Raw genomic sequence first — 25,900 nt, 5'->3', positions numbered from 1 at the left:
GGCCGCTCCCAGGCTCCGGGCTCGCAGCGGCAGCCGCGTGGGCGCCGCCTCGGTGACTCTGTAGCGGGGCGGGGAGGCTGCTGCTGCTGCCGTCGGGCGCCTCCCCGCCCCCTCCCGGGAGCCGAGTCCCGAGCTAGCGGCGCCATGAGCGGGGACCAGCCGCGCTGGGGACACCGGGGTACGTGGGTTCTAGCTGGAAGGGGCTGCAGGGGGCAGGGCGATGGGCGGGGAACAGGGGTCGGAAGAAACTGTGTGAGAGGAATCACAGAATATCTGGGGTGGGGAAGGGACCTCAGGAGGTCATCGAGTCTCAACCCCCTGCTCAAAGCAGGAGCTATCCCCAATTTTTGGCCCAGATCCTTAAGTGGGCCCCTCAAGGATTGAACTCGCAACCCTGGGTTTAGCAGGCCAATGCTCAAACCACTGAGCTATTCCTCTGCCCCCTAATGTATTCCGTGTTCAGGTGACCCCCCCCCCCGCCCCCCCATTCTCAGCACAATCCCACACTCAGTTCTATGGCAGAGACTTCCAAGCATGCGGGGGAACCGCCGCCCTGAAAGCCTTTTGATTCGGAAAAGCTCAGGCGTGATGAAACTGACTCTCTGGCTTGCTTTCAGTCCCCTCTCAAGCAGGCGCTTGTCTCTGGCTGCAGCTCTGTAATCAATCAGTCGCATTCTGTTTTCTGATCCTTCTGTTTTATCCCTCTTCTCCTGGAAATGCGGTTCTTCATCCTGCTCTGCCTGGTCACCTGTACCGATGTTATTTGAATGGTATTATAAACTACACCCTACTTCTGTGTTTGCACAGCTCATGACTGCAAAATGCTGTACACATTTTTATGAGAAAAGAAAAGGAGGACTTGTGGCACCTTAGAGACTAACAAATTTATTAGAGCATAAGCTTTTGTGAGCAACAGCTCACTTCATCGGTGAGCTGTAGGTCACGAAAGCTTATGCTCTAATAAATTTGTTAGTCTCTAAGGTGCCACAAGTACTCCTTTTCTTTTTGCGAATACAGACTAACACGGCTGGTACTCTGAAACCTGACATTTTTATGAGAGACATCAAAACTAAAATGTAGTGCTAAAATACAGTACTTTATAAACCCTGACCTTTCAACATAAGAGGTAATGTTTGAATGATTTTGATAAGATTTCAAAACATCTTGATCATTATAATGAGGAAAATTCAAAGAAGATGGGAAACAAAAAGGGGAGGAAATAGAAGAACTTAGTTTGTTTCCTAAACATCTTAATTTCAAAGCCATAAATAATTGCCTGCAAACAACATTTGTGAGGCTCTGAGAATATTCAACGGACAGAACCTTGGGACTTTGGCTTTCCAAATAGTTTAGCTGCATCGCGGAAATGATGTTCTCATTTCTAGAGTGCTTGCAGAATCTCTAATAGGCTGTTTCCTGTTAGTAAATTAAGGTACTAGTACACACACATACACACATACTTCAGAAAACTAAGATACTGCAACATAAATGTTAAATAATAATAATAATAATTCTCTCACAAAATAATGCCTGTGTTCTGATGCACTGTTATTACTTATGTAAAGGATAGCATCATCAAATATTTTAAGCACAGAATTTACATTTTCTTTAGGAAAAAATATAAACTCTACTCATAAAAAAGGGAGATCAGCAGGGAATCCAGTATCAATTTATTACCAGGGCAATGATTAGGTTGGAAGAATTTACATGTGTACCAGAACATTAAGCAGAAGAAAATGGGGCTGTGAAAAAGATACTTATTTAAACACAGATAACTAACAAAAGTGGTATGCAGTTATGAGTTATTGAAATCTGGAAACAAAAATCTGTTTTATAAACTATTTATTTTTAAAATATACCCAGACTTTAAAAAAGATATACTTTCAATAAAATCAGGCCATTTCCTGCTATTGACTTTTAAGCAGAACTCCTTATTGACTTAATGGGGAATTCTCCTTAAAAATAGTGAGATTTAATTATAAGCTGCCTTACATACATGCAATTTATACATTTATATAGAATCTTTCATTTTGAAGGATCCCAAATTGCTTTACAAACTGCATATAAGAATCACACCAACCACAGCTAAAATACAAACAGTTCAATAGTGAAACATGACACCTGTTCAGCAATGTATAGCACTCTACACAATTTAGAACAGGAAGTAAAGAGTACCCAATCCAGTTGAAAATTCAGAGAATTTGGATAGGAAGTTGGAATTTGGCCAGGACATTAGGGCTAATACTAACTCCAAGGAAAACAAATCCTATCAATTCACTTATATTAAAGGCTGTGGTAGAACAAATTGGTGGCAAGGTAATTACATAATTTTGTTTGAGATTTTGACTGTAAATGGTAATTAGTGTTTGTTTACCATTTTCTTTTGGTATTATACATAGGAACTTGGTTTTCCTGATTTTGAATATAGTTTTATCACTTTTTGTTTTGCAGAATCATATGTAAAAGAAATTAAATACCCAGAGTCATCATTCCTCTCTGAATGGTAAGTCTGTTAATATGGTGTGTGACATAAATGAGAACAGTATTCTCTCACAAAATAAGTATTTTTTAAAAAACTAGGGATAATTTTCTTTTTAATTGGATTTACCAGTAGCCTACTCTAACTATGCTTTGATACCAGAATAGGTCAAGGAGAATATGGAGAGATTGGTTCATGAAAGGTAGAAATTGTCTTTTTCTGAACTTATCAAGCTACTGGTTGTGTTAAATAATATTTATAAGTTCAACATTTGAGGCGATCTTTTATCTTGAAGAAGAGAGAGATTGTATGACTATCCTATTGTCATATACGGTTCTCCTTTCATGGGTAGAAAGGAGAGTTGTGTATATCATTTATGCCATATTTGGACTTTAGATAAATAGAATACAGTGCTATACTGTCTGATTCTCATTCTTTTTATGAATGTGAGGTATGGTATGTGTCTTCTCCTACAATTTGCTGTTCCAAAAATTTTAGTCATGTAATCCTAAACATTTAGGAGGCTTTTATAGAGATGGCTGGTACCTTCATGCTCTTTGATGGCTCTGCAGCCCAAGTATTGTGTTGGTTTTTTTGCTTCAAAATTGCAAAACAAATGTGTATTCAATTAACTATTATTCCTAGGAGTTACAATCCACCAGAATTATTAGGTCACAGAAAAAATGTATGTTTATGTGTGACGTTTTAATATGCTAGTGAATTATTTTCATCTGTGTATATCTTTGGGGAGAATTGCATCCCCATCAGAATTTTTGGTCGGGACTATGCAGAGTGAAAACCTTTTTTGTCATCATTGAAGGCTGTGCAAAAAATCATCTCATTGAAGTTCCTTGTATTTTCTGAACAATTCTGAAGTTCAAAATGAGTGTGTAGATTTTTTTCTTTTAAACTTGTTTTTGTTTATTTTCACACACACACACACACACACATACACACACACCCTCTAAACCACTGTGCTCTTGAATCACTGACAACAAAATCTAATTTGAATTATGCTCTTCTGTCTTATGAAAATAGAATCTATAAAATAAATTCTTTCCAGGGTTATCCTGGAAAAATACAGAATTGGAAGAACACAATGTTTATTAAAACATACAAGAAAATCCTCATGTATGTTGTTGCCTCACCCTGTAGGCAATTTTTTTGGAGATCTAGTGAGGTGATTAGAATCTCTATTTCTGACACTTCTGAGTTAAAATTCCAACCACAAGTAAGAGATGGCATGATATAGTTCATTCCAGAACCTCTCACTTCAAGGCTGGTGAGATTGCTTTCAAAAACTGAACTGCCTTAATAATATCTGCTTGCATTCCAGTGGGCAATTCTGTTCCATATCACTAAGAACTTAAAGAATTTCTTGACACTATGGGTTTTTAATAGCTTTTCTTTTCATTTACCTAAACAATTTTCCATTAACATACCAGTGTTACATCTGTTTGTTTAATGTCTGAAAGAATGATATAAAACCACTGTAATGGTTCCTATACTGGTATCCCCCCATCCGAGGCCATCCCTCCAACAGAGGGGCATATTGTTGAGGAAGCCCTACATTATTCCTGGTATCAGAACAGCCCATTGGAGTCAGAGAAAACCAGCGTAAAATACAACTAACTACTGTCAGTTCTACTTCCAAGTATTGCAGAGTACTGAAGTGTTATCCAAAAGACCTCAAGATCTGAGACTGGATACAAAAGTGTCAAAGCTATCTTTACCATACTTCCCTTCCAAGCTGTGCTGAGCACCTGGATCATAGCATTGGGGTTTTTTGTTGTTGTTGTTTGGTTGGTTTTTGAATGTAAACAAATGATTACAATATCAAACAAAATAATAAAACGCAAACTACAGCCTTCGCTTATTAGTAGATACCTTTCCTGTCTAAGAACTACTAACTGTGGTATGTAATCTATTGCTTAAATCAGCCCCTGTACCGGACAACTGGAGGATAGCTAGTGTAACGCTACTTTTAAAAAAGGCTCCAGAAACAATCCTGGTAATTACAGGCGAGTAAACCTAACTTCAGTACCAGGCAAATTGGCTGAAACTAGGTAAAGACCAGAATTATCAGACACACAGATAAACACAATAAGTTAGAGAGCAGACAATACAGCTTTTGTAAAGGGAAATCATGCCTCACCAATTGATGGGAATTCTTTGAAGGAGTCAACAAGTTTGTGGACAGGGATGACCAGTGTACTTGGACTTTCAGAAAGCCTTTTGATAAGGTCCTACACCAAAGACTCTTAAGCAAAGTAAGCAATCATGGGACAAGAGGGAATGTTCTCATGGATCAGTAAATGGTTAAAAAGTTAAGAACAAAGGGTAGGAATAAATGGTCAGTTTTCACAGTCAGGAGAGGTAAATAGTGGGGTTCCCCAGGGATCATACTAGGACCAGCGCTGTTCAACATATTCATAAATGATGTGGAAAAGGGGGTAAACCATGAGGTGGCAAAGTTTGCAGATGATACAAAATTACTCAAGATGTTTACATCCAAAGCTGACTGCAAAGAATTACAATGGGATCTTACAAAACTGGGTGATGGGCAACAAAATGGCAGATGAAATTCAGTGTTGATAAGTGCAAAGTAATGCACATTGGAAAATATAATCCCAACTCTATATACAAAATGATTGTTTCTAAATTATCAGTTACCACTTAAGAAAGAGATCTTGGAGTCATCATGGATAGTTCTCTGAAAATATCTGCTCAATGTGCAGCAGAAGTCAAAAAAAGCTAATAATATTAGGAACCATTAGGAAAGGGATAAATAATAAGACAGAAAATACCATAATGGCACCATATAAATCCATGGTACGCCCTTAAATACCGAGTGCAGTTCTGGTTGCCCCATCTCAAAAAAAAAAATCTATTAGAATTGGGAAAAGTACAGAGAAGGGCAATAAACATGATTAAGGGTATGGAACAGCTTCCATATGAGGAATAGTCCAGTCTTTTTAGTCTCTCATCTTAGAAAAGAGACAACTAACGGGGATATGATAGAGGTCTATAAAATCATGACTGGTGTGGAAAAGTAAATAAGGAAATGTTACTTACTCCGTCACATATCACAAGAACCAGGGATCACCTGATGAAATTCATAGGCAGCAGGTTTAAAACAAACATTAGGATGTCCTTCTTTACACAATGCACAATCAACCTATGAAACTCATTGCCAAAAGTGAAGGCCAAAAGTATAACCAGGTTCAAAAAACAATTTGATATGTTTTTGGAAGATAGTTTCATCAACAGCTATTAGCCAAGATGGTCAGGGATGCAACCTCCAACCAGGCCACCCAGAGGATTCAGGGGGCCTGGGGCAAAGCAATTTCAGGAGCCCCTTCCAGTGGTGGAGTGAACAGGGGGAGCAGACATAAAAAAAAGGTGCCAGCCACCACTGTTCCCTCTAAGCTGTGTGCGTGTGCGCACATGCACAGATCCTAAACACTGTGCACACGGCGAAACATCACGCGCACAAAAATTTGCACAGAAGCACAACATTTGCACGGAAGAAATTTTTGTGCACACGGCCTGTCAAAAATTAGAGGGAACATTGCCAGCCACTTGTACTCACCTGGCGGCACTTCGGCGGCGGATCCTTCACTCGCTCTGGTCTTCTGAAGGACCCACTGCCAAAATGCCGCCGAAGACCCTCAGCGCCGCCGGGTGAGTAAAAATTAAAAGGCGCCAAAAAATTAAAAAGGCGCCACTTGTGCTCAGTGGAGAGTGGCCGCTGCCTGTCTCCCCCCCAGCTACACTACTGGCCCCTTCCCTGTCTCAGATCTCAGACTTCAGACATTCTCGTGGGGGCCCCTGCGGGGCCAGGGGTCTGGGGGAAATTGCCCCACTTGCTCTCCCCCCGGAAGCTCTGCCTCCAACTTCCAGAAGCTTGGACTGGACAACTGGATGGATCAATCAATAATTGCTTTGCTGTGTTCATTTCCTCTGAAGCATTTGGCACTGGCCACTGTCAGAAGACAGCATACTGGGCTAGATGGACCATTTGTCTGACTCAGTATGGCCGTTCTTATAAAGTAGGCTTTCCCCTCAAAATTCAGTCTGTTACAGAGCTGGCTGGCTTCCCAGGAAAAGGAATCCAATCTTTCATGAAAAATACCCCTGCTCAACAAGGTGTCTCATCAATGAATGGATCCAGAGTGCCTCTTTCCGCTCTGTTATACTGTAACAGTCTTTTGTCTTTATTCATAGAGGGCAATCCTTTGTCTATTACATTGTTTCTTTTTCACCTCCAAGTGGTTTCATTTAATTGTAGTTCTGTCTGATCGATTTCCATTGACTGTTCTGTAATGGTAGATAGTTGAGCTTTGCATTACATCTCTGGCTAACCAGGGAGGGGTGGCAATTCCCCCCTGCATGAAATTCACAAAAGGGCATACACTTAAATCTAGTTGCATCATCATCATCAATCATCATTATCATCACTCCCATAACTGGATTGGTCATTGGGGCACCATCATTGACGAGCAATCAACCAATTTTCTCCACCTCTGATGGTTGTGTGTCAGTGCTTGAGTCTCTGCGAAGTCCATTCCTGTCCACTCTTTTATGTTGTCAATCCATCTCTTCTTCTGTCTACCTCTTCTTCTCTTCCCCTGTACTGTCCCTTGGAGGATGATCTTAGATAATCCAGATGATCTTGTTACATGGGCATACCACTTCAGCTTGCGCTTCTTCACGGTCGTCAGGAGGTCTTCATATGACCCAGTGCATTGGGTGATAATGTTGCAAACCTCTTCATTAGTGATGTGGTTGAAGTAGGAGATGCCCAGGATTTTACAGAAGTATCTCATCTCTACTACCTGTATTTTCCGTTCAAGTTCTGCCGTAAGGGTCCATGTCTCGCACACATACAGAAAACTGGATGTGTGCAGCAGTTTCAGTTTGTATTCCAGGGAGATGTTCTTATTCCTCCAAATTAGCTTTAGCTTTGCCACCGCTGCTGTTGTTTGTGCAGTTTTTGCCCGAATTTCTGCCTTGGATCCTTCATCAGTGATGATTGCCCCCAAATACTTGAACTGTTTCAATATCTCCAATTCTTGTCCACTGACAGTGATAAGTGACCTGATCCCATCACGTTTGTTTGTCATCAGCTTGGTTTTCTCTGCATTGATTTCCATACCATATTTTGAGGAGGGTTTCATCCAGTCATTTCACAAAGTTGGCAAGTTCATCTTTGCTGCCTGCCAAGGCATCAATGTCATCAGCAAACTGAAGATTTGAGATTGTTCGCCCCCCAGTGTGGACTATGTATAAATGATCTAGGGCATCAGTCATTATGTGCGCCAAGTAGATGTTGAACAGTGTGGGCGAAAGAAGGCAGCCTTGCCGGACTCCAACAGTGGTGCGAAACCACTCTCCTATTGTGCCATTGATGAGGACTGCACTGCTGGCCTTGGCATACAGTTGTTTAATGGTAAGAATAAGCTTACAATCAACATTGTACTTCTTCATGGTTGCCCAGAGAGCTTCATGCCATACTCTGTCAAACATCTTCTTGAAGTCAACAAAGATGTGGTAGATGTCCTGCTGGTGTTGTAAGTCCGTTAAGTTACTTTCATCTCTTCATAGCTGGGAATAAAACCTAGCTCTTCTCAGCCCCTGACCAGCATCCTAACCACTGAAAAGTCCTTCTCCTGTATTTTCATATTGTAGCTTGTATTCAGTAGCCTCAATATTCCATTAGCTCTCTGCTGTTATCTCGGTGGGTGGAAGAAAAGCTTTTGAGTGTTTTCTGGTCACAAATCTATGCCCCTTTTTCTTTGACTCATTCTTGGGTGAATGGAGTAAGGATGTGGCCAAATGACCATCCACTTCTGTTCTTGATTGGGATGCAAAGTTATCTTTAGAGGTTGAATAAGGCAGGTAACTTTTTCTGTGGGGTTTTGTAGTGGCTGACAGCACTACCACCACCATAGATGCTGATACATAGTGGCCCCCAGCGATTTGCAGGATTGTATATTTGTGACCAGAAAAAGTTGTTTTCATTATTTAAAAAAAAAACTGACCCTGGTTCTTGAGCATTCAGTACACATTACTAAAGCTCTCTCTTAATAAATCAAATACATTTCATATTAATTTTCAAGCCCATGATGCTAAGTTTTTTTGTACTAGGGATCCAAAACCAGATTAGTTTAAGGCAACCCACCCAATCCCACAGTCCTTTGTTGCTATAAAAATTGTGAAATTAGACTGATAGCAAAAAACTCCAGATGGTTTGGGGGTTTTGTGGGGTTATTGACAGTTGGCATACATGCAAAAAGGTTGGGGGAAGAGGAGCTGTGACTGTCTATTGCCTGAGACTGTTTTGCCTTCTGTAATGCACAGCCTTAAGCAAGGGAGTTTTGCGGCTTAAAGAGGTGATGGAGCCAGCTAAACAGCCTCTTGAAGTAATATTTTCCTTCTCCTGGAGCTGAATGTGGTGTGTGGTGAGGAAGAAATGGCTGAGAACCTGCAGCAAGGGTTGGGAATGGAGTAGTATGGAGGCAGGAGTTGGATGGAGAATAAGTGATTCTTTCCATCTCTTGCTCATATTCCTGCTGGGTCCTAGTGCCCACAGGATTTTACTGACTTGTTTTGTTTAGTCAGCAAGGCTTCCCCCTCCCAGTCCACTTATGGGTAATTTCCCATGTATTGAGAAGTCCTGATTCAAAGTGTCTATGTATGTTGGCAACACGATTTGTAACTTTTGAAAAACATCGATCACCTTACTCTTTGAACATGCATTTGCATCCACTGTATCTTTTGCATTTCATATCTGAAACAGCAGATCACTTTCATCTCAAGCATCAAAAGAACAAACAAAGCCAAGTCTAACCTCTGACTACAAATATCTGAATAATGAAGCCTCAGGAAGATCATTAGGATGTTTTTCCTTTGAAAGTAGCTGGAGGAGCGCATTGTTAAAGACAGAAAGGATAAAAAAAGGTAAATGATTGAGCTTGTAATTTTATGGTCTATAGTGTAGTTAGCTTCACTAAGAAGCTGTTCTTTCCAGTGCCACAAATGTGTGGGGGAGAGTAGAACTTCTAGTGCTGCATATCTCCAAGCTTAATTTTTGGCATTCACAGCCCTATAGAGCCCCTTAAGGATTAAGGCTTCTACATATCAGTCTGTTCTGTGTGTCTTTTCTTTATAAGGACCTGATCCTTCTCCTTTAAAGTTAATAGAAATTTAACCATTGATAAGGCTACGTTTTAGTCATGGGTATTTTTGGTAAAAGTCACGGAGAAGTCATGGGTAGTAAACAAAAATTCACAGCCCATGACCTGTCCATGACTTTTACTAAAAATATCTGAGACTAAAACTTGGGGGCGGGGCTGCCCGGGGGCTATGCAGGCCCAGGTGCTGGGGGTGGGGCGGCACTTGGCTCAGGACCCCCACTGGTGCTGGGAAGTGAGGTTGGTGTGGCTGATAGGCTCCCTACCTGGCTCTGTGCCTTCCCCCCTCCCCCGCAACAAAAGCAGAGTTTGGGTGTGGTGGGGGCAGGTGATTCAGACCTGGGATGGGCTGAGGTGGGCTCTGGGTGGGACTTACCTGGGGGGCTCGTCAGAAGCAGTGACATCCCTCTCGCTCAGCGGCTAGGCGGAGGCATGGCCAGGCAGCTCTGCACGCTGCCTCTGCCTTCAGGCACCACCCCCTCAGCTCTCATTGGCAGATCTGCCTGAGGTGCCCCTAAGCCAGGTGCACCGGCCACTGCAGAAGTCACGGAAAGTCACAGAATCTGTGACTTCCATGACTTCCATGACCTCCGTGACAAACTCATAGCCTTAACCATTGACTTCAGGAGGAGCAAGATTTAATTATTAATTTCTAAGGGTTTTATATGACCATGCATTGACTGAGACATGTAGTTTTTGTGAAGTGGCCTCACTTTTTAAAAACAAACAACCCAAGTGTTTTTTCTCCTGATGATATATCTCTACTGATTTCATATTTAGTAAAAGGAGCTTAACTAACTCATCTAATTTATAATCCTTAATGTGTGTTCTAATTATGATCAGATGTTGATATTTCATGTACACTTCTGTGAATATCTACTTTAAGCAGAATACTCTTCAACCTTTGGCTTGAGAGACTGCGAGGAGAGTACTGCAATACCAAACCTTACTCAGGGAGTCCAGAGCTATCAAGAAAACCTATCTCCTATTCTGCAGATGAAAAAAGGATTTGCATATGGTGCTGCTAAACCATTTCCAACTGGGTATACGTCCACAGTCAATGTTTTCATAGAAAAAGTATTTATTTTAGAACATTTTAGCTTTTTAGAATCAAAGTGCACCCTGGGCATATTGCCTCTGAAAAGAATTGCAAAAGAGTCCAGGTATTTGATAGCTTTGTCAAATGAGTATTTGCTGGAGAGAGTGGGAAGTGAAACTTGTAGTTTATGTTCCCACATCAGCCTTGAGTAATGCAGAAGAATAACATACAGATTATAGATAATTCTAAGGATTTACTCCTGTTGAGTCAATGCAGCAATAAAGCAAAGATTGTCTTATTTCCAAATCCAAAGTAGGTTCCAAGGCACATCCCATGTATACTATTAATTCACTGACACTCAAAGTCAATATTAATTCTGTAACATGGCCCAATGTCAGACTTGAAGCCATTGCTAGAGGGCAATTGGCAGTTTTTTCACCTTACCAGAATCACAAGAAATAAAGCTGTCCTCCTAGTAAATTCCAAGTGTAGCTGTGAAGGGCAATGATGCTTCTGCGTTCTGCTAAATAGAAGATTTCTTCAACAGAAAATAAGTTAATCGTTTTGATTGGAAAAAGAGGATCCACATCTGGAAATATGTAGATTTCTTACTGTCCTTATAGAAAGTACCTTTCTAGACACATTTCTGAAATAATTCTATCCTTATATCTTGGGTCTAGCCCTCTAGAACTAATTTGTGTGTTAGTCAAGATAGTAAGTTAGTTCATACCTCCTTTAGGCATCAGGAATGCCTTTTAGATACAGAGAACATCTTCTCTGTTAACAGTGACCAGATGTTCAATCGTCATTGTATAAGAAAGACTATGAGGATTATTACCTTGAAGTTAATTTTCCAGTATTTCAATCTTCCTTCTCAGCATTTTGCTTTGTCTCACAGTGTTCTTACTATATTGTCTGTGCTTCTGTTGTATCTAATAATTGATCTCTGTTTGCTTCAGTTGGGACTAAGTGCTTTCTACACAGCAGTCCACCAAGCTTACGTATATAACTAAGCAGGGGAGTAACTTTTCTCAACAAATATGTTTCTCTTCACTCCCTTCCCTGTCTCCCATCCCTTGGTCCCTCCCCATCTAAAAGATATGAGGGGGACAGGTCCCCTCCTTGTAATTACACTAGTGCTATCCACAAAGTAGCTTTGTCTGGGACTTTTTTCTTCTTTTCTTTTTCTTTTTTCAGTATGGTTTACAAACTGCTGCCATGTGTGGATAAGCTGTCTATCTGTAGTCACTTCTGGAAATAAGTAAATAAATATGATGGGTAAACAATGGCAAAAATAGCATGTGGTACTTAGTTTTCAACACACTAAGTTCCTAAAAATATGCTGTTTAGAGCTAAGTTCAGTATATATAATATTCTGCTAACATAAGCACGTATTGCACTTCATATTTTTGTTACAACTTGCTCATGCCAATGAATCTTTTCTGAATCATTGTTCTTGATAATGATAAAGCAAACAATAATTAATTACCAAGTAATATAATCTCTTCTCAGTAAACAAGACTGGCCTTTCATACATGCATTCTTACTACTAAAACAATTTGCCAGAAATTCATCCATAATTGAAATTTTGTTGGACTGTCTCTCATAACATACTGTAGCTGAAATTTAGTCATAATTATTCTATGATTTTATAATCAAAAATGCTACTTAAAGGATATTTATTTCAGACACGTCATCTCACAATGTTAATGATCTTTGTTCTGGGATGGTATTCAGTGAAGCATGTTATACAATGGATTATCATTTTAGTACAGACTTCTGTTATCTGTTTAAATCTTGTTCTAATTGTTTTAGCTCTTATAGTAAAGATGACAATGAGCATATCTGTGTGCCAACTTCATACATACTGCCACAGACCTCATCACAGTACTTAGGATACGAGTTTTGCAAAAAAAGGTTTGTCTCCATTTTAAATTATTATGTATCACCATTCCTGAAAGTTAAGGAAAGATTTAAGTTACTGAATATGCAAAGAGATCTTAGTAACGTGGTTCTTAACTGCCTTTTTCCAATATGTATGCAGAGTTGTTGTAGCCATGTAGCCAGCATATTAGAAAGACAAGGTGGGTGAGGTAATATTTTTACTCGACCAACTTCTGTTGGCAAGAGAGACAAGTTTTTGAGTTTACACAGACCTGAAGAAGAACTCTGTGTAAGCTCAAAAGCTTGTCTCACCAACAGAAGTTGGTCCAATAAAAGATATTACCTCACCCACCTTGTCTCCCTTCTCCAATATGAAATGTTGCCACCTTTTATTTCTGTGATTAAGAAACTGGATTGGTGGCTTCTTCTGGATATGATGGAGACTAATTGCTCTACCTTTCAAATACAAATTAATTAATGCATGCTAATGAGTAAAACTTATGTCCTATTTTCCATAACACCAAACAAAATCATTTTGCTCTAGTAGTACATTCTCTCTGCCCTGGTAATATTCCTGAATTTGAATTCTTAGACTTTCAGTATATAGTGCAATATTGCTTGTGAGGGACAAACATTTTAATTTAGGAAGAGAGCCAAGTGGTTCTCAGATAATACGGCTAATTTTACCTTATTCCTTGTGATTCTGGACCCATGTTGCATTTTGAAAGAACCAGGTCTGTGTACTTTTTATGGCTTTTACTAAAAAGAATAAATAAGCACATATTTAGATTAAACAAATATATTGATAGGGCTAAAACTACTATAACTTTAATAAACTAAGAATGAAACAATACAATAATTAATTAAGGTCACAATTGAGATTAAATCAGTCGATCAATGAGTTAACAGAGACATGAGTTTAGATATATAGTGTAGTTATAGCTGTGTCAGTCACAGGATATTAGAGAATCAATGTGGGTGAAGTAATATCTTTTATTGAACCAACTTCTGTTGGTGAGAGACAAAAGCTCTGTGTGGCTTGAAAGCTTGTCTCTCTCACCAATAGAAGTTAGGGAAATAAAAGATATTACTTCATCCACCTTCTCTCTCTAAATAGTTTAGATTATCATTTATCAAATCATTAAATTAATAACCAGGTAATCAAATTATATCATGAGGTTGACTTAAGGAAAAATTGCTTTTATTTAATCAAGAGACTGAAGGAGGTAGTTGTTGTCCTTTAATCTAACAACCCCAACCGATGGATCCTGTCTTGACTGTGAAATCGATTCACCAAATGTAGAATCATAGAATATCAGGGTTGGAAGGGACCTCAGGGAGGTCATCTAGGCCAACCCCCTGCTCAAAGCAGGACCAATCCCCAACTAAATCATCCCAGCCAGGGCTTTGTCAAGCCTGACCTTAAAAACTTCAAGGGAAGGAGATTCCACCACCTCCCTAGGTAATGCATTCCAGTGCTTCACCACCCTCCTAGGATGTGACTGTCAGTTTTGAGTTTAGATAATGACTGAGGGAGATTCAGTGGCATAGCCAGCATGACATATTTGGGTGGGCAGGCAACTATGCGGGGGTGTTAGGAGAGCAGGAGGAATGGGGGGCCACCTCCTCCCACCCCCCTGCAGCCGGGCTTGCAGGGGATGATGGATGGACCCTCTGGCCAGGGGTTCCCTGTGGCTCCGGGCATGCACCCAGCTCTGGGAGGAGACGCTGCTCTCCAGCGCACATGGCTCCTGGCTCTCTTCCAGGTCCCACCGTCCCTCACTGGGCCCAGCTCCCCCAGATGGCAGGCCTACATTGTTTTAAGATCTCCTCTACCGATGGCAGCCCGCCCACACTCTCTCACCCTCCTCCAGTGGTGGATTAGCCACTGGGCCACCTGGGGCCCAGGAGAAATGGGCACTGCTGCACCCCACCTGCTCCACCCGCCCAGTGCTCCTGCTGGGGAGCGGGGTGGGAGTGCAGAAGCTTGCTCCACTCCAACTGCCCCACCAGTGCTCCACAGCTGGGAGTGGGGTCAGGGTGTGGGGGCTTGCCCCACTCCACCTGTCTGCCTGGTGCTCCAGCCAGTGCATAGTGTCAGGGTGCAGGGGCTTGCCCTGCTCCATCCACCCAGCCAGGGTGACCAGATGACAAGAACAATATATTGGGACACATGGGGGGACAGCCACAGGCTCTAGGTTTTTTGCCGCCCAAGCAAAAAAAAAAGAAAAAAAGAAAAAAGCTGGAGTGCCGCCAAAGCAAAATATCAGGACAAATCGTGTCCCGACCATACATTGGTCAGGAGGCAGGACAAACAACTAAATATCGGGACGTCTGGTCACCCTACGACCAGCCCTGGCAGGAGCACCAGGCAGGCAGAGTGGAGCAAGCCCCTGCTCCCTGGCTGGACCCTGGCAGGAGCTTTGGGCAGATTGACGGAGCGGGGCAAGCACTGGGGCCAGAGCTGGGGTGGGGACAAGAGGGGGGGCTGGATGCTAAGTGGGTGGGCCATGGCCGACGCAGGCCCACCTATGCCTATGCTCCTGGGGAGATTGCACAGAGAGGTACACTACACTCATCTAGTCTTAAGGACATACAGAGACCAAATTTCTTGTCCACAACTTCAGTGCTACTCTGCTTCCTCCTTAAAACTTTCTGTTGCTATGATAGCTATTATTCTACACTCTTACTCGTTCCCACTTCACACAAATACCACAGAACAGAGATGATTACTGAATAAGTCTCAAATAGCAGCTCTGTATAATAGGTCTTTTACCTCATTACCAATTTAGATGGCGGAGTTGGGGTTTGCTTTTCAGGTTTCAGACCTGATACATTCTCACCCTAATAGAATAAGGAGGCACCCCTCCCTTAAGACAAAACCTAAAAAAAGAATATGAACTTTGCTTTGTGGTCTCGGGATCTTAGTTGCGGCAGTTACTAGAGCCAGGCAATGTAGTAGCTTGATCTGAGCTCTTGGCACCACTGAGGGGGTCTTCGATAGCAGTAGGCTGGTCAGACTCGCATAGCCAACAACTGAGTCTTCTTCTTCTATTAACCTGGGTGGTCTGCCCAAGGGGAATGGGAGGGGCACTTAGCTTCAGATTGTTGGTAGATCGAGAGAGCACACTCTCTTCTGCAGTCTTGACCTTGATGAGGCAATTCCCAGTTACTCTTCCTCAAGGACCACCTTCGTAGCTTGGGGACTAATTAGATGGTCCTTCTACCTGAATACATCCAGCATGGCCCAATCTTCTCATGTGGGCAGGCTTCAATACGAGATCACTATGGAAAGCCCCACTCAGGGATGACCACTATCTGGAAAGAGCTGCTTTTACATCTTAGAAATATAAATTCCATTTTAGATCAGATAACTGAAGTGTCCCAGACCTAACTTCTATATGAGCTCTCCCCCTCACAGCTTTTCTCATCTTACTTTAATAAATACATTGCATTTTTATACCATAATTTAGAGGATCTCAAAGTGCTTTAAAACCTTAAGCAAGCAGGCTCATATGAAGTAAATAAATAATATCCTCTTCCTATAGGTGGGGAAATTAAGGAAGAGAGGTGAAGAGACTTGATCCAGGACAAACAAGTCCAAGACTCCTGACTTGCAATCCTGTATTCTAACCACCACACCACATTCCCTTCACTGTCCTCTTCTATTTTAACACATTGTTGTCCTTAATGGGATATTCATTCCTGTGGCCTGTGGAGAACCTACTACAGAAAGTGTTTTGTTTTTTCTTCTTCTTTTGTCTCCCAGTTCTTCCCACCCTTGACAGAAGTATTATTTTTTAAGAAAGTTTATGTTAGACAGATATTCTGTCTTTGATTAACTATATTCTTCAGGCCCTATATACTTCATAATGGGGGCAAAAAAAAGTTCTCAAATATTTACCACTGTTGGCACTGACTGAATATCTCTTAGGGCAGGGGTTCTCAAACTGGGGGTCTGGACCCCTCAAGGGGTCACAAGGATATTACATGGGGGGTCGCAAGTTGTCAGCCTCCACCCCAAACCCTGCTTTGCCTCCAACATTTATAATAGTGTTAAATATATAAACACATGTTTTTAATTTATAAGGGGGGTCGAACTCAGAGGCTTGCTGTGTTAAAGTGGTCACAGTAAAAAAAGTTTGAGAACCCTGTCTTAGGGTGTGTCTGCACTGAAGCTGAGAGGTGTAATTCGCAGTGAGGGTAGACATATGCACACTAGCTCTGACTGAGGACTATAGCCTCAAAATAGCAGTGTGGCTTCACAGCTTGTGATAGCCACCAGAATACAATCCTGTCCAAGATTCTAGGTATGTTCTCAAGTAACTAGCCGAAGCCACCACCCATGTTATTGTGGCCATAATGCTATTTTTAGCACACTATCTTGATTCGAGCTAGCATGTGTACCTTTATCCAAGCTGAGAATTACAACTTTCAGCTGCATTGTAGACATACCCTTAGATACTACCAGTACCTTCTTTCCTAGTTCCACCCCCACACCTCTCAACAAAAAAATTTACTCATTTTCCCACATGTTGGATTCTCCTCAAAACCAAATCTATAGACTTGTCTAGACAGGGAATTCTCAGGAAAGTTAGCATGAATTAGCTAGTATATGAATTTAAAGTACAGTGACCTCTTCTGCACTAGCTCCCTGTATGGACACATTTATTCTGCACTAAGAGTGCCTTTTTGCATTTTAGCTTAATCCATTTTCAATGTCAGTTCCAAACAGCAGTGGAAATAGGCCGGTACTCTCCGGTATGCCGTACCAGCAAGATATTTATAGCTGGTACGGCGTACCAGAAAGACACAGGAGGAACTGGCAACCCCGCGCCTCCTCTGGCACGGCTGTACCACCCTTCCCTTCCACGGAACTGCCTTTCCTCCGGCTCCATCTGTACAGCAGCAGCCCCGCCAGAGGACAGGGCTGGAGGGGGGCGGGGCTTGGGGCGGTACAGCCACCGGAGGAGCTGCTGGTGTTCTGTTCCTTTCCATGCTTCCTCTCCCAGTGGGGAAAGGAGCAGAACCCCCAGCAGCACCCCACCCCCTGCCCTGTTCTCCAGCGGGGCTGCTGCTGTAGTAAGAGGATGGAGACACAGCTCCTAGAAGGGCAGGGGGTACGGCTGGGAGCACCCGTTGAAATAAATGTGACAGTTCACACCTCAGAGCTGTCTGGTTTGTTTAAATGAAGATTCTGGAGAATAACTGAGAGGTTTGGCTAGTCCTTCACCTGCTCCCCCAAAAAGATGCACCCCCCATTTGGGAAACACTGTTTTCGGTGCGGGATCACAGTAGGGATGGGAGTGATGGGGAAATAACTGGTGAAAATCAATATTACTAGCAGTGCCTTCCTCACAATACCAATTGAAATAGAAATCCTGCCCTTCTCAGTCACTTTTTGAAAGAGGACTACTTCCTTCTGCAGGGGAGACATACCTGTGGGGGATCTGCAGAAGAGAGGACTAGATTCTTGGAACCCAAGTCCACTGAAGATGCCAGCCATTCATGATGGAGCTGGAGAGATAGGAGCTTTGAGGTAAGGAATTTTTAGTGGAGGTGGGGGAAATGTCCCCAGTTTCCTTATGAAAAGAAACACATGATATGGCACGTCTACAGGAAAGGGGGAATCAGGGAAAAGAGAAACAGAAGGACAGTGGGACAGTGGTTTAAGCGTTACTGTCAAAATAACTTTTTTGCTTGTGTAAGCTACATCTCCACTTGGAGAGTTGCCAGTATAGTTCTATTGGTGTGTCTGAACCTGCAAATCCTTTAAGTGTAGACAAGGCCTGAAATGGCAGAGCACTGGAGAGAGTCATATATGGAAAGGAATCTGTACAAAAGGTAGATAGAGGGAGGAAGGATGTTGGTGGAAAAGATCAGACTGTTCTGTGCTCCTCAGGCAAAAAGTTTCATATATATGCACTTGTGTTACTTTCTAGTGACTTGTTTCAGAGTGGTAGCCGTGTTAGTCTGTATCAGCAAAAAGAATGAGGAGTACTTGTGGCACCTTAGAGACTAAAAAATTTATTTGAGCATAAGCTTTCGTGGGCTAAAACCCACTTCATCGGATGCATGCAATGGAAAATACAGTAGGAAGATATATATTTACACAGAGAACATGAAAAAATGGGTGTTGCCACCCACTCTAATGAGAGTGATCAGTTAAGGTGAGCTATTATCAGCAGGAGAAAAAAACCTTTTGCAGTGTGTGATACAACATGGCCAGAGGGCAGCAGGAGAGTCTTAGAAGGGAGCCTTATTCCCTGTAGAGGGAAGAAAGTTTGCTATAAATTAATTAAAGCACCTGAAGCCAATTAGAGCACATGATAAAACCCCCCTGCTTCAACCAGACAGGAGCAGGAAGGATTGGTGTTGGAGCAGAGAGCAGTTTGGAGGGAAGTAGAGGAGAGTTTGGAGAAGTGCTGTGGTGGGCTAAGAAGACCAAGACCCTAGATAAAGGGACACATGGTCTGTGGAGAGAGAGGGCAGGAAGCCCCACAAGCTGAAGGGCAGGAGAGGGAAGTAGCCCAGGGGAAGGAACTGCTAGTTCTAGTGGTTTACTGCTATTCCTAGGGCAGCTGGGCTGGGACCTGGAGTAGAGGGCGGGCCCAGGTCCTTCCCTCTCCACTCCCCTCCTCTACTACACTAGTAGGGCAGTTAATACCCCAGTTCAGGGGCAAGAAACAGTGCCCTGAACTCTTCCCCCCCCCCCCCAAGAAGAGAATACGTGAGACCCATCAACGTAGTGCCAGCAATTTGCCACAAGTGATAATCAGGATGGCCCATTTCTAGCAGTTGACAAGAAGGTGTGAGTAACAGTAGGGGGAAAAAATAAGCATAGGGAAGTAGTTTTACTTTGTGTAATGACTCATCCACTCCCAGTCTTTATTCAAGCCTAATTTAATGGTGTCCAGCTTGCAAATTAATTCCAATTCAGCATTTTCTCATTGGAGTCTGTTTTTGAAGGGTTTTTTTTTTTGTTGTAGTATGGTGACTTTTAGGTCTGTAATCAAATGACCAGGGAGTGACTTGTTTGTAAAACATTGGGCAGAAAACTGGATGCTTTCTCACCTTTGTATTCAATGTTTTACTTATTGTAATTAGTAACATAGAGGCCATTATAGTCTGGTGAAGTAAAATTCCAGAATGGGAAAAAGTTAAAAAGGCTACAGAGGTGGTTACTACTTTAAAATTAGATGGAACATATACAGTTAAATACCAGAGTAGGATGGTTTCATATTCACTAGACCTAAACATCAAGGGGTATATCCTAGCCCTCTGCTCAATCCCTTTGTGCCATTCTGGTAGTATGAAGGGCTGTCCTAAGAGGACAACTGCAAACTCCTGTGTTATAGGGGGAATCCCTGGTGGCATAAAGAAAACATCTATTTTTATATAGCTAACAAAAATGTTCTTTATAGTTACTTTTGGAGTTGGACTGGCTTGACCTACCACCTCCTGACCCAAAAGTACTGTCTGCAGAAAAGAGCCAGAATAGGTGGTTACTAATCCTTCCCATTCCATTCAATGAAATTTAGGAGTCTTTTTTTCTTTGCTGTTCTTTATTTTCTATACTGGTAGCAATTGATTTAATAGTTTCTGCCTCTGAGCTTTTCAAATTTTACTGATTGTGGGTACTTTGAAAGGGGCCCTATATCTAGAGTACTGAGCCCTATAGCAGATCTGGGTTCTGTTCCCACCTCTACCACTGATAAACTTGCCCTATGCCACAAAGCATAATTTCCATGCCTCAGTTTACCATCAACATGAGGTTCATAGGAAGATCAGTGTTAAGGAATTAATATTTTTAAAGTGCTTTTAGGCATTTGGATGGAAAGGGCTCTGGAAATGTAAAATAATTATAGAATTCAAGAATCCTTTCAACCTCTTGGCAACAAAATAGTCTTTCTTAACTCCCTCAGATATTTGGGAACATGATTAGGAAAGACACTAATAACATTCCATACAGTGAATAAATCTATTTTTTTTTATTTGTGCTCTCTATAAAGTGGGTGTTTTTTATTCAGATATATTAATTCCAAGACTTTTCACTGTGACATCCATAAATCCAAGAAGAATAACCACGTTTCCAGCATATGTTCACTTCCAGTGGGACCCAGATACAAGTTTGGTAAGAAATGTATAATCTGTGTATGATTTTTAGTGTTCAGCTCTTGTCAGATGCTGTTAGAACTGAGGAGTTGTAGAAGGGGCAACTCTAAGGGCTTGTCTACATGGACAGTTAGTTTGTGGCATCTGGGGTATGAATCTACCCCAACCCTAGCCTGCTACATACTAACTGCCTTTGTGGACTCTGCTGACATGCATTAACAGTTTGTTAATGAGCTTTGATCTAGTCCTCTTTGAAAGAGAATTATACCCCCAGCTTGCCAAAAAACTCACTGTTATTGTAGACAAGCCCTAACTTGTCAATGCTTTACATTATAGCTTTCTTGTGCTTCCATTCCACTTTTGAAAAGTATTGGAGGGGTAGCTGTGTTAGTCTGCATAGGTCCCAACTCCGTTGGTGCTCCGGGGCTGGAGCACCCATGGAAAAAATTAGTGGGTGCTCTGTACCCACTGGGAAGATCAGCTGTTGGCAACTTGCAATCAGCTATTTAGCATGGGCAGCAGTTTTGTCTGTCTGTGGCCAATCAGCTGTTTGGTGCAAAGTCCCCAGCGGGCTTCTGTGAGCCCTTTTAATTTTCAGGGCAGAGGGAGCTGGGCTGGGGGGGATAAGCAGCCAGGGCATGGCAGCTTCTCGGCTAGCCGCAGAGGGGTGCGGGAGATGGGGTGAGCAGCCCCTCAGCAGGGGGTTGGGGGGAGATGGGCGGGCAGCTTCTCAGCTAGCCTTTGGGGCTGCTGTGGGGAGTATGGGCCATGGGGTTTCTCAAGGAAATTCTCAGCCCACCCTGGTGTCTCACCCAGGACCTGTGCTCCCCCTCCAGTTAGGAGAAACCAGCTGCAGACCCCCTTAGTGCTGGGCAGAGGGACAAACCAAAAAGACATGGCTCCTTTAAGAAAAGTTTGCCGTTGTGTCTGATGAGTGAACTTGGGCTGGGGCCAGGAGTTTGCGCCCAGCCATGGTAAATGGTGAGAGAGGCTTCACTGCAGCCTCAGCCCCAGGTGCAAATGAGCAGCCTCTCCCAGCACAGACCCTGCCTGTGCCTGGACCCCTCCCACATGGGCTCTGGGAGCTCCCAACCCCTACGGTTCTGACCTAGGTCCCGGGGCTCCGCATCCCTTCCCCTGTGTGTGTGTGTGTGGGGGGGGGGACAGGAGGGGGCAACACCCCACCAGTGCTTCTAGCCACATCCTCCCCATGGGCTCTTCTCCATGGTCGGCTCTCATGCCTGGGAAAGTAACGCTTGCCGAGCCCAAAGCTGTCTCCTCCTTCCCCACACCCAGATCAAGCCTGCCTAAGGGGCTTTTCCTCCCAGAGAGGAAGTTTATCCCCTCCTCTGCTGATCAGCATCCCCTCTTCCCTGCATCAGGAAGGATTGATTTCCTTCCCCTGGATCCATCTCTCCCCCACTGCAGCTTTTAGGGAATTCCTTCCCTTGCATCCACCCTCCTGTGTCAGCTTCAAGTCAGGAGAGGCTGCCTTGCTTCACCTTGGGACACCTGAGCTCATCTTGCTTCAAGGTGCTGGGCTGCTGCAGCACAGTGGAGGAAGCAACCCCTCCCCCCCCCCCTTTGGCCATGGTCCCACCAGGGGCTCCCCTCCCACAAAAGTTGCAGAGTGTGTGGGGGAGTCAGCAAGCAAGCTTCAAAGCGGGGGTGGGGTGCATCCCTGGGGACTGGGAGAAGCTGGAGTGACACAGGAGCCACACAGCAGGATGAATGAATGGGCCATTTCTATGCTGGACTGTTGAATTAAATTTCTCTCTCTGTCTCAGGGTGGGCAGTTTCTGGGCGGCAGCTGGGGCTGGGGGGAGACAGAGCCGCATTGAGTGCGTGGGTGGGAGCAGGCACTAAACGGAGCCACCAGGAGGTGGGGAGCAGAAAGAGATGGGGAAAAGAGAACACAGGTGGAGAGCAAGAACTGGGAAACATCGGGAAGGGGAGATACCAATGATAGACACACTTTCAATAACTAGAATGAAAGTGTATAAATATATTGAAATTAGCCTCCCCTCAAAACTGGCAGAGCACCCCTCCAGCACATGCACCTTGCCCTTAAGGCAGGAGGGGGCAAAAAGGAGTGAGCGGCAGGTGGGAGGCATTTAGGGGCGGGGGTCAACAAGGAGGCGGCATTCAGGGGGCCTGGGGGATGGGGCAGGAAGAGGTGGAGTGCGGGCGAGGCCTTAGAGAAGGGGCAGAGCCAGGATGGGGCACCCACTGGCAAAACCAAAAGTCAGCACCTATGTTAGTCTGTATCCACAAAAACAACGAGCAGTCCAGTGGCATCTTAAAGACTAACAGATTTATTTAGGCATTAGCTTTCATGGGTAGAAAACCCCACTTCTTTGGGGGGTTTTTACCCACAAAAACTTATGCCCAAATAAATCTGTTTAGTCTTTAAGGTGCCACCAGACTCCTCATTGTTCGTTTGAAAACTGTTTCCTCTGTGATAAAACTTCTTGAAGTTCTAGTGATTACATACATATATTGAAGGGATAATGTTTACAGTGAAGTGTATGAAGAAATAACACCTTTTGCAGGAAGCTAAAAATGAGAAAAGCTGGGTTGGATAATTGTAAAAGTCACTTATTTTGAGTATACCGTTATCAACTATTGGGAATTATTCCTGTTCTAAGATGATAGTAACATGAATAGATGTTTCTTGGTTTTTTTCTGTGGATTTGATTTTTGGGTGGGAGGAGGAGCGCTCAGAATTCCATTTGTCAGTTCAGTTTCATGAATAGTTCTCTGTATGGAAAGAGTAATGTGACACAACACACATACTCATGTCATTTGTGAGGCAATGACATTTCACTTTTTCATGGCTGTGATTGGAAGAAATTTTAAATAATACAAAATGATTACTATAATAGAGGATACTTGGCACTCAGAGGGCTTTATGAAGTGTTTTGTAGCTGTAGACTTCACAGAATCTTCCACTATCCACATTTTGCACAAGGGGAAACTGAGACAGAGGCTGCGACTGACTCAAGGCCAGAGAGGACATCTGTCAGAGCTGGGATTAGAACTGAAGTTACTGGTCGCTAATCTTGTGATTCACTGAGTAGAATACTGGTCTCTAAACCAGTGGTTCTCAAACTAGGGCCACTGCTTGTTCAGGGAAAGCCCCTGGTGGGCTGGGCCGGTTTGTTTACCTGCCGAGTCCGCAGGTTTGGCCGATCGCAGCTCCCACTGGCCGCTCCAGGCCAAGGGGGGCTGTGGGAAGGGTGGCCAGCACATCCCTCGGCCCACAGCTCTAAACAGTATGATGAGATCAGAGAAAAGATGACTTGAATGAACCCACTGACTGACTGCCAGTGTCCCTATATTTGAGGAAGAAAATAACTACCAAAAAGTACGTGAAACATCTGTGTTGTGACTTTTTCATTAGAAGATATCTCTGGAAAGTGCTACTTCTAAACTCACTTGACCATATTGGCCACTTAAACTTTGTTATGCTGAAATATTGATCTAGCAAGTACTGGTTTTAGGTTAGCTTGGTTCCAAACCACAATTGTATTTATACTGCTTGGAAGAATTAGTAGGTAGCAAATTAATCTGTCAGCAGTATGCTGTGTAATAGTTTAATATTTGTAATACTGAAATAAAAATGTCTCCAGATGAAATGCGTACCTCTTATTAAAAGCCCCATATGTAAAAATATTTCTACATGTGGTGGTAGAAGAGCTAAAAAGCAATGTGAAAAGAAGTAGGAGAAAATGAATAATAGTGGGACTGAAAACCAGTCCGATATCAGTTTTTTTCATAATTTGCCAAAAATATTATAGTTAAAAATGTCAGTATCATACATATTTTGGCTTGTCCACTGCCCCTTTCAGTGTGGATTTGACTGTTTGATGTTCACCATTTAAAAATGCATATACTGTCAAGACTTGTTTTCTAGAATCTTGCATCCCCATGTTGAGGTTTTAAGTTGAAAGTGGAATGCCAAATTTTAGGGTCAGACAAGTGACTCATTAAACACAAACCAACTTCTCAAGTAACTGTGCTAAAGACATATTTCTTATTAAAGGTACTTAAGACCTACCTGATTTAGTACGGTAGAATCAATGGTTTCCCCCCCCCCCCCCCACACTTAGGTCATCACCATTTCACAGATCCTTTTGCTGGAGCTCCACCTGAATATATACAGAGACTCTCTGAAATAAAATCATTTCAACGTGAAACTATACATCAAGAGAAAAACAAAAAATTGAAATGGGGCAAGAAAGAAGAAACATGGACAAGCTGATGTGCATACTGTTTTGTGAGCTTAGATTGTTTTGCTCACTGAAATACAAAAACTTTGCTTTTAAATACAGTATGATGCTAAATTTACCTGAAAACCTGTTTAATATCAATAAAACTGTAAATACCAAATCTTGTGATATATTTAATAAATATTTTATATTTTTATACAGAGCAATATGCAGTGTTTTCATTTAAAAAGTCATAACTTGAGTCTTAAAGATATGGATAACAGTTTATATAATAATCTTTAAAGGAGAAGCAGACCCTTGATTGTATTAACTCTGCCACTAAAAACCAGCTACATGCCTATTTTTCATGTGTAATTCTATGGTGGAAACTATAGTGCATTTAATCTTTAAGTTTACTTCTGTACTAGATAAAAGGAAAATTGTATATATATTTTTATGATCTTCTCATTTTTACAGTTTAATATATACAATTACTGCTCAATTAATAATGAGCATATTTGGTTTTGGTCACTTTACTAAAGATGCAATATCTGTATGCAGATTTGTTTACAGGTCTGCTTTTCATTGAGCCTTGTTTCAGAGTTTGTAGTAGACCAAAGAAACCTGTTTCCCATAACACACTAAAAATTAAGTAGGAAGAAAAATTTTCCACTGTGTGGTATAGTTACTCCCACTAAACTCCCATATAAAATCCACTATTTGTATATCATAAATAAACTTTGGGCCCAGAGCTTCCTCCCTTTCATAAAACTTGCCTCTATTGATCTGGCACTAAGGAGATCCAGGAGGGAGGGGGAAATCCTTCCTCCATAGTATGTTCCCTCCTCCTGCCCAAACCTATGGCAGCTCCTCTGAGGGATGACCTTCAGAATTGTGGAAGATAGGCAAGAGGAGAGAGGTTTCCCTGGATTTTCTCCTTTTCCCTTCACATCCCAAACGTTCTGGGGAAACCAAC

General features: G+C 42.5%; 1 protein-coding gene across 5 annotated transcripts; it reads left to right on the top strand.

The window, feature by feature from the left end:
- Positions 1-25,145, top strand: C2H8orf89 (chromosome 2 C8orf89 homolog). 5 transcript variants are annotated; one of them, XM_038388966.2, is made up of 8 exons: positions 1-178; positions 2,452-2,503; positions 9,282-9,442; positions 10,562-10,718; positions 12,530-12,631; positions 18,027-18,137; positions 20,629-20,732; positions 23,685-24,805. In XM_038388966.2, the coding sequence occupies exons 1-8, from the start codon at positions 145-147 to the stop codon at positions 23,771-23,773; spliced, it is 810 nt and encodes a 269-aa protein (XP_038244894.1). In that variant the 5' UTR covers positions 1-144; the 3' UTR covers positions 23,774-24,805. The 5 variants fall into 5 exon arrangements, with proteins under 5 accessions (XP_038244894.1, XP_038244895.1, XP_043363648.1 ...); XM_043507713.1 differs by lacking the exon at positions 23,685-24,805 and adding an exon at positions 24,826-25,145 and having other exon boundaries at positions 6-178; positions 20,668-20,732; XM_038388964.2 differs by lacking the exon at positions 23,685-24,805 and adding an exon at positions 24,826-25,145 and having other exon boundaries at positions 7-178.
- Positions 25,146-25,900: the final 755 nt, after the last annotated feature.

The sequence above is a fragment of the Dermochelys coriacea genome, chromosome 2, assembly GCF_009764565.3.
Source record: "Dermochelys coriacea isolate rDerCor1 chromosome 2, rDerCor1.pri.v4, whole genome shotgun sequence".
NCBI classification, from domain to species: domain Eukaryota; kingdom Metazoa; phylum Chordata; order Testudines; family Dermochelyidae; genus Dermochelys; species Dermochelys coriacea.
The sequence above is the reverse complement of the archived record's forward strand: the minus strand, read 5'-3'. Positions and strand labels throughout refer to the sequence as shown.